General features: G+C 44.0%; 1 protein-coding gene across 1 annotated transcript; it reads left to right on the plus strand.

The window, feature by feature from the left end:
* Positions 1 to 1,749: 1,749 nt before the first annotated feature.
* Positions 1,750 to 3,502, plus strand: LOC311125469 (forkhead box protein I3-B-like; the record flags this gene model as incomplete). The annotated part of the gene is made up of 2 exons (XM_084199520.1): positions 1,750 to 2,341; positions 2,931 to 3,502. 2 exons carry the CDS (start codon positions 1,750 to 1,752, stop codon positions 3,500 to 3,502), a joined length of 1,164 nt encoding a protein of 387 aa, XP_084055646.1.
* Between the last annotated feature and the right edge of the window lie 11,930 nt (positions 3,503 to 15,432).

Here is a 15,432-nt window from a genome sequence, read left to right on the forward strand (position 1 = left end):
GTACAATTGGTTAGAGGGCTGTAAAACGGCAGCCATATTCTCCGGCGCCATCATTAAGGTCCTTGTGTAAGGTCCTTGTGTAATGTGTTATTGTACCCCCTAGCCCAATTATCCTTTGTATATTCTTTATATACACTTGTGTTCCTCTGTAAAAAAGGAAATAAATTAAACAAACAAACAAAGAAAAAAAGATGTGTGTCAGATTATATACGGTATAGAAACCTATGAGTATCACATTTTACTTAGTGCTATCACATCTTTCCACACGGAGGCGCCAAGTTGTAACAAAGTAACAAAGTTACCACATGCTGAGTTCTGGAGTTTCCTGGCCCAGGCTGGGGAACTGTGGGCCACAGCAAGGAGGAGATCTGTCACAACTTTCTCCGAGGCTGCCTCCTCTCCTTGTTCGGGCAGGCTTCGGCGTTCGTCGTCACCGGCCTTCTAGCCACTGCCGCTCCTCATTTCATAATTCCATTTGTTTTGTCTTGTTTATTACACACACCTGGTTCATATCTCCTCATCAGTACCTGTATAAGTGTTCCCTCTGCCCCCTTGTCTTTGTGTGTGATTGTTTATTCTGGAGGTTCAATTAGCTTGGTGGAGCTCTTTGTTATTTTGTATTGCCAGGTTATTTTCACCCGTGTGCTTCATTGTTTTCCAGTGCGCCTATTTTCCGCACTGGAGTGTTTGACGCATTGCTGCATACTACTGTGTTTGGAATAAACCTTTTGTTCTGTGATTTGCTCTCCTGCGCCTGACTTCAAATCACCCATCACAAGATCTGTGACTGACCTGCCAAAAATAGCGTCTACCTACCTCAGGAAAAAACACTTTGACAAAGTTATGGTAACACCAGATACATTTGAGGGAAGGAAGAAAGACATATTTATTATGTTTTCCAACAATAACGGCGGCCTCTAGAATTCGATAGCAATCTAGCCTACTATTTAGGTTCAGAGAACAGGCATTTGGAAATTGTATAGGCTTATTATCAGCAATCATATTGTTTCTAGAAATGTAATTAAATTCATACTAAGAGTAAGAGTGGGAATTCCTGTGGAGAGAGAGACCCTTTAGGAACTGGCTGACAGACTGAAAAAATGACACTCCTGTCAGAATCCTCACCTGGCTAAACAACCAATCAGGAGAAATGGGTGTTGCCACAGAAACAGATAAAACAGTGGGACAGGTGACAGTGCTGACATAGAGCAAGTGCAAATAGTCAACGGATAACAGGTAGAGAGAGAGAGAAGAGAGAGAGAGAGACAGACAGACAAAGAGAGAGAAAGAGAGTGAGACAGACAGACAGACAGACAGACAGACAGACAGACAGACAGACAGACAGGCAGGCAGACAGGCAGACAGACAGACAGACAGACAGACAGACAGACAGACAGACAGACAGACAGACAGACAGGCAGGCAGACAGACAGACAGACAGACAGACAGACAGGCAGGCAGACAGGCAGACAGACAGGCAGGCAGGCAGACAGAGACATAGAGAGAAAGAGAGACCCCAGGGGCATAACTCAGACACTGAAACAGTCATCACCTTCCAAGGACCAGAACAATACAAATGGAAATATAGGCTAATTCAAACTTTAAAAGATCAACTTTCAGATATCCTGACACCAGGAAAGGACTGAGGACTATTCATACCTGTCCCCAAGGAGAGGATAAGGACAGCCCAAGGACAGACGCACAGCAGCATCAGGAGGAGGTGACAGAGAGACTACAGACTAACTGACCATGGCGTCGTTCGAACCTCAGGGCCAGTCTCCTCCTTGCTGTGGCCCACAGTTCCCCAGCCTGGGCCAGGAACCTCCAGAACTCAGCATGTACAGTGACTGCTACTACCCTCCTCCATCGCTCCCCAGCCCCCAGCGCACCACCCCCACCTCCTACGACTACAGCACCTCGTCCCCCAATCCTTACCCGTGGTTCAACGGATCCGGCATCAACGCTCCCCCATACCTGGCCACCGCCGGGCCCCCAGGTAACCCTGGGCCCCCCTTCGTCCCCCAGCACTACGGGATGCAGAGGCCCTACCTGGGGCCCGGCGGGGCGGGGGGCCCTGGGGGGGAGCTGGGTTGGTTCTCTCTGCCCTCACAGGAAGACCTGATGAAGCTGGTCCGCCCGCCCTACTCCTACTCCGCCCTCATCGCCATGGCAATCCACGGCGCCCCGGGGCGGCGGCTGACCCTGAGTCAGATCTACCAATACGTGGCTGATAACTTCCCCTTCTACAACAAGAGCAAGGCCGGCTGGCAGAACTCCATCAGGCACAACCTGTCACTCAACGACTGCTTTAAGAAGGTCCCCAGAGATGAGGATGACCCTGGTAAGACTGACTTCATTATGTGTTTGTTTTATTTTAGTACTAAGCCCACAAAATAACCCTTCAATCTAAGGCATGACAGTATTTGATCGTTTAATTATTCATTTTGAATCTAACCAGAACCAAATATGTAATGACAGACTACTGTGAATCTGCTGCTAATCTTTGGTCAAGTCAACAGTGGACTTTTGTTGTCATGTGTCTTTACTTTAGGTAGCCATTGCTGCTTGCCTTTAGAGTGTGTAATAGTCTTGTGATAGAACGGCTTGCCTTTCGAGTGTGTAACAGTCTTGTGATAGAACGGCTTGCCTTTCGAGTGTGTAACAGTCTTGTGATAGAACGGCTTGCCTTTAAAGTGTGTAACAGTCTTGTGATAGAACGGCTTGCCTTTAAAGTGTGTAACAGTCTTGTGATAGAACGGCTTGCCTTTAAAGTGTGTAATAGTCTTGTGATAGAACTGTAGATGAACTGTGTTTAGTAATGATAGTAGATGATGCAGTCAGTAGTCCATCTGTCAACCCCAAACACACACTAATCTATTCCTCTCTCTACCCCTCCCCCCTCTCTCTCTCCCTCACTCTCTCTCTTCCAGGTAAGGGTAACTACTGGACACTAGACCCAAACTGTGAGAAGATGTTTGACAACGGAAACTTTCGTCGTAAAAGGAAGAGGAAGTCTGAATCGCTGTCTGGAGGAGAGGGGGGGTCAGGGGGGCTGGAGTCAGGTGACCCCAACAACCGGGGGAGCCCCCAACCCCCCAGCAACCACGGGATCGACATGTCTCCCACGCCAGAGAGAATCCCCTCCCCTTCCTCCTCAGGTCCCGCCCCTTGCCTGAGCAGCTTCCTGTCTGAGATGTCTGGAGTGGTGTCTGGTGGAGCCAATGAGATCGTAGGAGATTCGCTGAACCGGGCCCTGCCCATAACCCTTACCCTGGACGGGACCCAGAGGCCTACACAGCCTGGGGGTTTTAGTAGTTACTCCGCCAGCTCAGGTCCTTCGGAGTGGGCCTCCCAGCTGCCGCCACCCCCTGGCCTGTCCTCCTCGCCCACCCACTCTTCCCTTGGTTACAGCAGCCCCATCCTCAGCCAGTTCAATGGGCATTTCTGCCCTGGCTTGGGCTCAGCAAGCATCCTATACCCACGGGAAGGCACAGAAGTCTGAACAGACTGATAGAGGGAGATAGAGGGATGGGCAGAAGTTAGCTAGAGGTCTAAAGACACTAAAGAAAGAAGGAGAGTGAGAAAGAGAGACACGTTTCTACCTGAGACTGAACTGAACCCTCTGCTGACACACACACACACACACACAAACACACACACACAAACACAAACACACACACACACACTCAGTAGTCAGTTAGTGCTGACAGGGCAGGACTCAGTTGCGTGTGACAGCAGGATGAGCAGAGCCTGGTTCCCACGGAAACAGCCGAGTCAGCCATGATGATGCTTCACACACACACACACACACCTGTTTAAGCATCTATAATTGCTGACTGTCATGGGTGACAGTTTTAATTTGTATATATTTTTATTTAACGTGTTTGTTTTATTGTTTATATATGTTATTTTAATGTTTGTGTATGTGTTTTTATCTCTGAGTGCTTGGGTCTAACATATTTGTTCAACATTGTAGAATATTGTTTTGCGATGGATGGCTCAGACCTGGGTTGAAATATATGTGTTTTGTTATTTGAATACTTTTTTTCTGTGTATTTAAGTATTTTCAAATACACAGCTCAAAACAAGTATTTTTATTTGAGTATTTTAATGGTTATTTGTAAAAAACTAATAGTTGACCACATTTAATTTGAAAGTATTTTCAAATATTTATTTAAAATACTATTTTTTAAATATCTGGGTTAAATGCATGGGAGTGTATTTGAGTCAGTGTATTTGAGTATTTCCAAATAAATTCCAATATTCAACAACTTGTTTTTTCAAATAAATGTGATATGAATATTTATTTTGAACTGTATTGAAAAGTGTTTGAAATACCTGAAATAGTATTTGAACCCAGGTCTGGTATGACTTATACCAACATTGGTCTGATGTTTGTTTTTGATAAGAATAATCAAATACAGAGAAACGTTCTCTGAGGTGTAATCTTCTTACTCTTTTTAACTCTGAAAAAGCCTGCCTAGCTAGTGTTGTAGGGGAGTTATCTGTCCAAACAAATCTTTGTGAAAGATGGTTAATGGTCTCAAACCTTCAGTGAAAAATGACCCTCCTAAAAAACACAGGTAGGACAGAAACAGTCCTGTCAGAGAAACGATGACCAGTGAACCAGGGAAACCTGCTTGTCAGAGTAACTCGATCCTACGGTATGATAAGGATATACTGATGGGTGGATGGTTAGATGAAGCCTGGAGGGTTAACTGACTGTTGTAAAACGGTGAGAATCCCCATACCTCACCCCTCTCTCTTCTCTCTACTCTCACACAATAACTCACCCCTTTTCTCCAAGTCCTGCTGACTGGACAAGACTGGGATTTAGGGAAGGGGAGAAGGAGGGAGTTTATGGAGGTAAAATAGTGACTTAATTATACAAGCTTGTAAAGTATGATTTGCACTTGTAAAATATGAGTTGCACCTGTATACTGAGTTTTGTAGTTGAAAGAAATATTTGCAAACATGTAACTTCTGTTGAGAATAAATGCAACTCGCAAGCAGGTAATGTGATGGGTGAATAAATACAACACGTTCAAACATGTAAATTGATATGTAAACAAATTTAAGAAGATTTGCACGCAACTACATTTGAGAATAAATGCAATTTACTAAACTTGCGACTAGTGAATCTTCTTATGTGAATCAAAACTACATTTGCCGATGTTGAATCTGTGCACTCAGAGTTTCTTAACAAATTTTGCGACTAACCTGTGCCAAAAGTTTTGCAGTTGTAAAAATAAATTCTGCAAGCAAGCAGAACAGAAAAACACGAGCTCTGGTGGACAGGGATTTTTCTTCCGACCAATCAGGTGAGGTGTTGTCATTCTTGAACGTGGAGAAGAAGATTAGATGTGCGTTCACATTTTACAGGGTTCCGGTCTGGAAGCAAGCTTTCCACTGTGCTAAATATGGATCCAATTCGACATCTAGCTAGCTAATCAAGATAAAAAGGTGCGATCGCTCAGATTCTCTCATAGCAGTTACCTCTAAACTCACCTGGGCACTGTATCAGCTAGATGAATCAAATGCACATTTAATCTTCTTCCCCTTCCTCTCTTGTCTCTTCCCACCTGGACAAAAGTAACACCTACATGAGAATGCTATAAAGTGACTACAGCTCAGCGTTCAACACCGTAGTGCCCTCAAAGCTCATCACTAAGCTAAGGACCCTGGGACTAAACACCCCCCCAGGGGTGCATGCTCAGTCCCCTTCTGTACTCCCTGTTCACCCATGACTGCATTGCCAAGCACGACTCCAACACCATCATTAAGTTTGCCGACGACACAACAGTGGTAGGCCTGATCACCGAAAATGATGAGACAACATATAGGGAGGAGGTCAGAGACCTGGCAGTGTGGTGCCAAGATAACAACCTCTCCTTCAACGTGAGCAAGACAAAGAAGATGATCGTGGAATACAAAAGGAGGGCCAAGCACGCCCCCATTCCTATCGACAGGGCTGTAGTGGAGCAGGTTGAGAGCTTGAAGTTCCTTGGTGTCCACATCACCAACAAACTGTCATGGTCCAAACACACCAAGACAGTCGTAAAGAGGGCACAATAATGCCTATTCCCCCTCAGGAGACTGAAAATATTTGGCATGGGTCCTCAGATCCTCAAAAAGTCATACAACTGCACCATCAAGAGCATCCTGACTGGTTGCATCACCGCCTGGTATGGCAACTGCTCTGCCTCCAACTGCAAGGCACTACGGAGGGTAGTGCGTACGGCCCAGTACATCACTGGCGCCAAGCTTCCTGCCATCCAGGACCTCTATACCAGGCGGTGTCAGAGGAAGGCCCTAAAAATTGCCAAAGACTCCAGTCACCCTAGTCATAGACTGTTCTCTCTGCTACTGCATGGCAAACAGTACTGGAGCACCAAGTCTAGGTCCAAAAAGCTTCTTAACAGCTTCTACCCCCAATCCATAAGACTCCTGAACAGCTAACCAAATAGCTACCCGGACTATTAGCTTTTATGCAAAGAAGATATCTATAGCAAATATTTTTTGCAACTACAAAACTCAGTATGCAGGTGCAATTCATATTTTACATGTGCAAATCATACTTTACATGCTTGTATAATTAAATCACTATTTTACCTCGATAGGGGTTGACTTTTGAGGTGAGAGAGGGTTGAGGGACTTTTCTCATGTGTAAGTTGTAGCAGAATGTAAGATATAGAGCCTGTTAGCCAGAGAAGAGACAACTGTGAAACGTCACCCATCAACCCCTCCCCCCTCCCCTCCCCCCTCCCCTCCCCTCCCCCTCCCCTCCCCTCCCCCCATCCCTCCCCTCCCCTCCCCCTTCCCTCCCCTCCCCTCCCCCCTCCCCCCACCCCCAACCCCCTCCCCTCCCCAACCTCCCCCCTTCCCTTCCCGCCCCACCTCTCCCCTACCACCATAGTGCTGACTGAAAGTTCAAATGAGCAATCACAGGTAGATGAAAAGATAGTCCTTTATTGCAGCAAGGGAATTTGTCTTACACACTAAAACAAGTTTTGAACATTACCATCTCCCTGGTATGAGCAGGTTGGAGCCACTGTGAGCCTTTTTTCAATTAAGAAAGGGCAAGACAGTTGTACAATTGCTCTTGAGGAAGTTTATGTCTGAAAACATTTGAGTTGATGTTTTATTACTTCTACTAAACCTAACACAAACTACACAAAGTAAATAGTTCGAAACTGTTGTACATTCTGGATATATTTGAATTATAGTTTTTGGTTAGTATTAAGTATATATAGTCTGTTCAACATATTTGTAGAGCAGTTTTCTATCCAAATTAACCCTTTTGATAAATTTCCGTCTCTGGCACCCCTAGGCCTTTATTTACCCATAAAACACCGGCAGCATGACTGTAATGTACAGTGTACACACAGAGAGGAACAGAAACCAGGAAAGAGCTTTAGGACTGCACCTCCTATCCCCTATCCCCATCTTAATGCTGCTGTTAGGTTGGTCTTGATGGTTACAGGGCCTTGCAAATGTATTCATCCCCCTTGGCGTTTTTCCTATTTTGATGCATTACAACCTGTAATATAAATTGATTTTTATTTGGATTTCATGTATATAACATACACTAAATAGTCTCAATTGGTGAAGTGAAAACTTGTTTCAAAAAATTCAAAAAAATAAATAACGGAAAAGTGGTGCGTGCATATGTATTCACCCCCTTTGCTATGAAGCCCCTAAATAAGATCTGGTGCAACCAATTACCTTCAGAAGTCACATAATTAGTTAAATAAAGTCCACCTGTGTGCAATCTAAGTCTCACATGATCTGTCACATGATCTCAGTATATATACACCTGTTCTGAAAGGCCATAGAGTCTGCAAAACCACTAAGCAAGGGGCACCACCAAGCAAGCGACACCATGAAGACCAAGGAGCTCTCCAAACAGGTCAGAGACAAAGTTGTGGAGTACAGATCAGGGTTGGGTTATATGAAAATATCAGAAACTTTGAACATCCCACAGAGCACCATTAAATCATTATAAAAAAATGGAAAGAATATGACACCACAACAAACCTGCCAAGAGAGGGCCACCCACCAAAACTTGCGGACTAGGCAAGGAGGGCATTAATCAGAGAGGCAACAAAGAGACCAAAGATAACCCCGAAGGAGCTGCAAAGCTCCACAGCGGAGATTGGAGTATCTGTCCATAGGACCACTTTAAGCCGTACACTCCACAGAGCTGGGTTTTACGGAAGAGTGGCCAAAAAAAGCCATTGCTTAAAGAAAACAATAAGCAAACACATTTGGTGTTCGCCAAAAGGCATGTGGGAGACTCCCCAAACATATGGAAGAAGGTACTCTGGTCAGATGAGACTAAAATTGAACTTTCTGGCCATCAAGGAAAACGCTATATCTGGCGCAAACCCAACACCTCTCATCACCCCGAGAACACCATCCCCACAGTGAAGCATGGTGGGGACAGCATCATGCTGTGGGGATGTTTTTCATCGGCAGGGACTGGGAAACTGGTCAGACTTGAAGGAATGATGGATGGCACTAAATACAAGGAAATTCTTGAGGGAAACCTGTTTGTCTTCCAGAGATTTGAGACTGGGACGGAGGTTCACCTTCCAGCAGGACAATGACCCTAAGCATACTGCTAAAGCAACACTCAAGTGGTTTAAGGGGAAACATTGAAATGTCTTGGAATGGCCTAGTCAAAGCCCAGACCTCAATCCAATTGAGAATCTGTGGTATGACTGATTGATTGCTGTACACCAGCGGAACCCATCCAACTTGAAGGAGCTGGAGCAGTTTTGCCTTGAAGAATGGGCAAAAATCCCAGTGGCTAGATGTGCAAAGCTCATAAAGACATACCCCAAGAGACTTGCAGCTGTAATTGCTGCAAAAGGTGGCTCTACAAAGTATTGCATTTAAGAGGGTGAATAGTTATGCACGCTCAAGTTCTGTTTTTTTGTCTTATTTCTTGTTTGTTTTCAAAGTGCTAGGCATGTTGTGTAAATCAAATGTTACAAACCCCCAAAAATCCATTTTAATTCCAGGTTGTAAGGCAACAAAATAGGAAAAATGCAAAGGGGGGTGAATACTTTCGCAAGCCATTGTATGTTCCTGTATTGATTTGATTGATTGTATTGTTCTCATATGCATATCTAATCTAATTTAATTTAATTGAGAAGCATGAAATCTCTTGGAGGAAGAAATTGGTCTAAACCAGAGGAATCGTTTTGAGAATCACTGCCTTGCCAAGCTTTTATGCAAAGAAGATATCTATAGCAAACAAGACTGTCATCAAGTACAAACACACACACACACACACACACACACACACACACACACACACACACACACACACACACACACACAGGAATCAATCTCTCACACACACAGGCCCGCCTCTCTAACCTCTAGGCTATCTGCCTACCCACTAGAGAAGTGAAAGAGTGAAAGTTATATTGTAACACTATTCAAATATCTCATGTTTCAACATGCACATTTCCATCAGAAATTGTCTTCTTGGCTAAATAACTTATTTATCCTGCCAACACAGTTTTTCTGTGTCTTTTTCAAAGCCAGTTTTGCCATGTGAGGATGATGGTGCCAAATGGTACCCTGTCCTATGCAAAGTACACTACTTTTGACCAGAGCCCTATGTGTCCTGGTCAAAAGTTGTGCACTATATAGGGAATAGGGTGTCATTTGTGACTCAAACAGTGTGTAGCCTAAAGTATGGTGGTTGTATTTAACCCTGCCTTGTCTTGATCCTTTTAGCACACTCTGTCTGTCTGTCTGTCTGGCTGGCTGGCTGTCTGCCAACCAACTGAAACAGAACAGAAACCAAATCTAGGGTTCTGGAGTGTAATCCTTTAGCCGCCTTCAAATTGACACAGTTACGAAATAAATGCAAATGCCGTTCAACCGTTAATAAAACCGCTGATAGGGGCGACAGGGGTCAGGGTTGAAGCAGTGTTTTCCTAAAGGAAATGTGGGCCCTGGTCAAAAGTAGTGCACTATATTGGGAAAAGAGGGACATTTAGGACTAGCCTACATAATCTGTATGTTATGAGAGTATGCAGCCGCACCCATTAATCACTGTACAGTAGTAGTTATAGTTCATATGGCCTGGGGTGGTACTGCTCAACACTGCAGTAGGAGATATAGTTCATATGGCCACTGCAGTAGGATTAAAATCTATACATCCTCAGATAAACCTGCTGCCTGTCTTGTGGCTGTAAACCCCACACATCACATAGCACCTGTTTACAGTTGAAGTTGGAAGTTTACATACACTTAGGTTAGAGTCATTAAAACTTATTTTTCAACCACTCCACACATTTGTTGTTAGCAAACTATAGTTTTGGCAAGTCGGTTAGGACATCAACTTTGTGCATAACACAAGTAATTTTTCCAACAATTGTTTACAGACAGATTATTTCACTTATAATTCACCGTATCACAATTCCAATGGGTCAGAAGTTTTCATACACTAAGTTGACTGTGCCTTTAAATAGCTTGGAAAATTCCAGAAAATGATGTCATGGCTTTAGAAGCTTCTGATAGGCTAATTTACATAATTTGAGTCAATTGGAAGTGTACCTGTGGATGTATTTCAAGGCCTACTTTCAAACTCAATGCCTCTTTGCTTGACATCATGGGAAAATCAAAAGAAATCAGACAAGACCTCAGATAAAATATTGTAGACCTCCACAAGTCTGGTTCATCCTTGGGAGCAATTTCCAAACGCCTGAAGGTACTGCGTTCATCTGTACAAACAATAGTATGCAAGTATAAACACCATGGGACCACACAGCCATCATTCCGCTCAGGAAGGAGATGCGTTCTGTCTCCTAGAGATGAACGTACTTTGGTGCGAAAAGTGCAAATCAATCTCAGAACAGCAGCAAAGGACCTTGTGAAGATGCTGGAGGAAACAGGTACAAAAGTATCTATATCCACAGTAAAACGAGTCCTATATCGACATAACCTGAAAGGCCGCTCAGCAAGGAAGAAGCCACTGCTCCAAAACCGCCATAAAAAACCCAGACTACGGTTTGCAACTGCACATGGGGACGAAGATCGTACTTTTTGGAGAAATGTCCTCTGGTCTGATGAAACAAATATAGAACTTAATGACCATCGTGATGTTTGGAGGAAAAAGGGGGTGATCCTAACTGACCTAAAACAGGGAATGTTTACTAGGATTAAATGTCAGGAATTGTGAAAAACTGAGTTTAAATGTATTTGGCTAAGGTGTATGTAAACTTCTGACTTCATCTGTATCTAACAGAACACACACACACACACACACACACACACACACACACACACACACACATACACACACCTGTTTAAGCATGACCATTACAGTGTCTAAGTGGGTGCTGGTTTTAGAATGAAGAATGTTTAAACAGTAAACCCAGAAGGATTATGATAGCAGTCTAACCAAGAGGGGGGTGGGGGGATAGGCTGAGACTGGCAACTATGTGGATAATGGACTGCAGACTGTCTGTGTGTGTGTGTGTGTGTGTGTGTGTGTGTCTGTCACTATTCTACAATGTGAGAGGATTGAGAGAGAGACAGCATCACTTTCAATGTCTTCAGCCCAAACAGAAGGCAAACCGCCCTCCTTCTGAAACAAAACAACACGCACACACACACACACACACACACACACACACACACACACACACACACACACACACACGTCTGTGTTTACTAAAACAGTCATGACCTATCTGTGCTGTTTAGTAAACTCAGAAAGGATGCAAGGCCTGAAGACTTGTCTCTCTCATCCTGTATTGTAGTTAGGAGAGGACACACACCCTTCCAATCCACTGTTGTGTGTAAACACACACACACACACACACACACACTCCACACACACTCCTGACAGACCCACAGGACATGAGGGGGATTGCGTAAATATTATTGTAAATATCAAATGTCTTTGTCATTGCATTCATACTACTTCTCTCTCTCCTTCGTTCTCTCTCTCTCCTTCGTTCTCTCTCTCCTTCGTTCTCTCTCTCCTTCTCTCTCTCTCGCTCTCTCTCTTTCGTTCTCTCTCTCTCCTTCGTTCTCTCTCTCTCCTTCGTTCTCTCTCTCTCCTTCTCTCTCTCTCTCTTTCGTTCTCTCTCTCTCCTTTGTTCTCTCTCTCCTTCGTTCTCTCTCTCCTTCGTTCTCTCTCTCTCTCCTTCATTCTCTCTCTCTCCTTCGTTCTCTCTCTCTCTCTCCTTCGTTCTCTCTCTCCTTCGTTCTCTCTCTCTCTCTCTCCTTCGTTCTCTCTCTGCTTCGTTCTCTCTCCCTCTCTCTGCTTCGTTCTCTCTCTCTCTCTCCTTCATTCTCTCTCTCCTTCGTTCTCTCTCTCTCTCCTTCGTTCTCTCTCTCTCTCTCCTTCGTTCTCTCTCCTTCATTCTCTCTCTCTCTCTCTCCTTCGTTCTCTCTCTCTCCTTCGTTCTCTCTCCTTCGTTCTCTCTCCTTCGTTCTCTCTCTCTCCATTTTCTTCTTTTTTCTTTTGATTGATCAATTGTGAGCAATGTATTGACAGCATCATTCAGCTTTTGTAAATCAGATGATTAGCCATAACTACCTGTAGGTAAGATAATATACGCAACAGGATTCTGAGTGTCAATCATAAATACTATTGAAATAGAAACACACTTCCATCCAGACAATGACTGGAATATAGAATTACTAAAACATAAACAAAAGTTGTTCTTCATCAAAACAGACATGCTATTTTCTTATTCACAGCTTTTGCTATAAAGGTCAGACCCATATGCTATCCAGCTTATGTTTTCTGGTAAAAAACGAAGGAGTTCAGAGCCATGTTCCCATTCCGGCTCCATTTTTGGATCACTATAGACAAGTTTTTGAGCCGTTTCCGCTCTACTTCCTGAACTCCTCCCGTCGATGCAATCCACTTCCGTTCTGCCGGGCTGGGTTTGTTTTGCTAGCTAGCTCCGTTGTGCCGACAAAGCACTGATATCGCAGTGACAAAGAGGATATAAAAATTACAATTACAACATGAAGAAAAGTGGTTCGGGAACGACGTGTGCGGTAGTTGGTTGCAAAAACTCGAAAGCACCTGAACGAGTGGTTAGATAGAGAGTGCTACGACCACAAACCAGCTACGAAGAGGCAATGTCCATGCGCTCCATTGTTTACATTTTTTCGCAAGCCTGATACCGACTCGGAATCAAGGACCTGGCTGAAGGCATTGAATCTAAAGAAACAACCCCTCAACGTTTTTGTTTGTTCCTATCACTTTGTTGACCAAAAACCTACCAAGGATAATCCTTTCCCAGAGTTGTGGTTGGGATACAATCGCCCTCCCCAGCCAAAGAGGCGTCAACTCACCCAGCGGACCACTGCCTCCCCCCAGATAAAGAAACGCAGACTTGAATCTGAGGGTAAGTTCAGCAACTTTAGCTATGAAGCTGACAATACTGTTAATTATGAAGAAGTTGTCATACATTAACATTGCTACCGGTATTTTGCTAAGGCAGTTGATTGTTTTGGAGATGGGACAAACAATGCCCACGATAGCTACATCATTAATTGTGTGTGTGTGTGTGTGTGTGTGTGTGTGTGTGTGTGTGTGTGTGTGCCTGCCTGCGTGTGCCTTAGTCTACATCATAAATACAATGCAAGGTGGCAGGCTGTTGTGATGATGATTGTGTGTGTGCGTGTGAGTGCAATGTTGTAGTACACATTTTTCCATTGTGATGTTTGTAGTGAGAGGACTCTATGCCTGCATTAATTTTGCTCCATCCATGTTTTCTCTTCCCCTTTTTAGATGCTCCAGAAACCTGTCAGCCTGTCTGTGAGGCCGAGCCTGCTACACCAAAATTTCGAGATGCCCAGACCCAATGGGAGGATCCGTCACATATTGATCACATTTACTGTTCAACAACACAGTCTGTTAAAGTAGACAAGGCCACACAGTGCGAGGCAGAAATGGGTCCTACTGTGACCAGCACCACGGTCATTGATGATGCTAGGTCCCGGCTGTATACAGGAGTGCTTATGGTTCAATTCTTCACCCTGGTGACGGTGTTGTTGCCTTTCAGTAAGCCATCAATTACCCTTCCTGTTGTTGACCAAATACTTATGACGTTGATGAAACTAAAACTAAACCTAATATTAGGAGATATTGCTCACCGCTTCAATGTGTCTACATCCATGGCAAGCATTGTGATTAGTCACTGGATTGACGTGATGGGTGAACAGTTCAAAGTCCTGATCCCCTGGCTTCCAAGAGAGACCATTCGTGCCACCATGCCCTTGTCGTTTCAGAGGAACTACCCTCGAACCACCTGCATCATTGACTGTGCCGAAAGTGCCATGCAGAGAGCCACAAACCACGACTCAAGGAGTGACACTTTCAGCCAGTATAAATCACCAACACTGTGAAATATCTCGTCGCTGTGGCCCCTAATGGGCTAATCATGTTTATATCTGATGCCTATGCTGGCAGAAGCAGCGATAAGTTTATCACCATGGACAGTGGGTTCCTAGACTATCTGAGGGCTGGTGATGAGGTCATGGCGGACCGTGGGTTCACCATTCGAGTCTTGCTTGATGAGAGAAGGGTCAGTTTGAACATCCCTGCTTTCACCTACAGGCGCAATCAGTTGACCAATGAGGAGACGACACGCACCAGGCGAGTAGCCAATGTCCGCATACATGTGGAAAGAGCAATCCAGAGACTGAAGGTGTTTAAGATTTTATCCCAGAATGTTCCCATCAGCATGGCACCGAAACTGGACAACATCTTAACCATCTGTGCTGGCCTAGTTAACCTGAAGAATCCACTGATCAGTGAGGTTTAGAATCTTGCCCTGTGTCCCTGTCTACCACCACCCAGCCATGTTGTTCATTAAATACAGATAAACACAACAAATACTGCGTGCATTGTATTTTTTTATATTATATATGAATATTTTCATAGTGATGTAATTGTGTGGGCTGCTTTGTATTTTACTTTTTAATACCTGTTAAGATTAAACACGCAATCTTTCTTGTTGAAGCCATTTGTTTAGTTTCCTCAAAACAATTAATTAATCCAGTGTTATTTATGTACAGTATGAGCTTACTATGAATTATGAACTGTGTTAAAATAAATTGTAGCACTCTAAAGATTGAAATTACATCAAACTTTATTTTCACTCAAACAGTAGGCACACTGATATATTGCACAGCATAAAGAGATCATGTAAACAATGGACATCTGTTGGCTCCTGTGGGCATGACCTAAATAAGGCAGTTTATTTTGGTTTTAAAATGCTGAGATATTTACTGCAGAACTGTAACCTTCCCTCAACAAAATCATCAACAATTTTCGGGAGCATGTGGGCAAAGTAGAATGTGCGCAGCCTTATGATATGCCCCTGGACAAAGCCTTGGTCGTAGGGTACTTCGATTTCTAGGTGCTCAGTTTTGTTCCAG

This window comes from Coregonus lavaretus, assembly GCF_964263955.1.
Source record: "Coregonus lavaretus genome assembly, contig: HAP1_SCAFFOLD_324, whole genome shotgun sequence".
Taxonomy (NCBI): Eukaryota; Metazoa; Chordata; class Actinopteri; order Salmoniformes; family Salmonidae; genus Coregonus; species Coregonus lavaretus.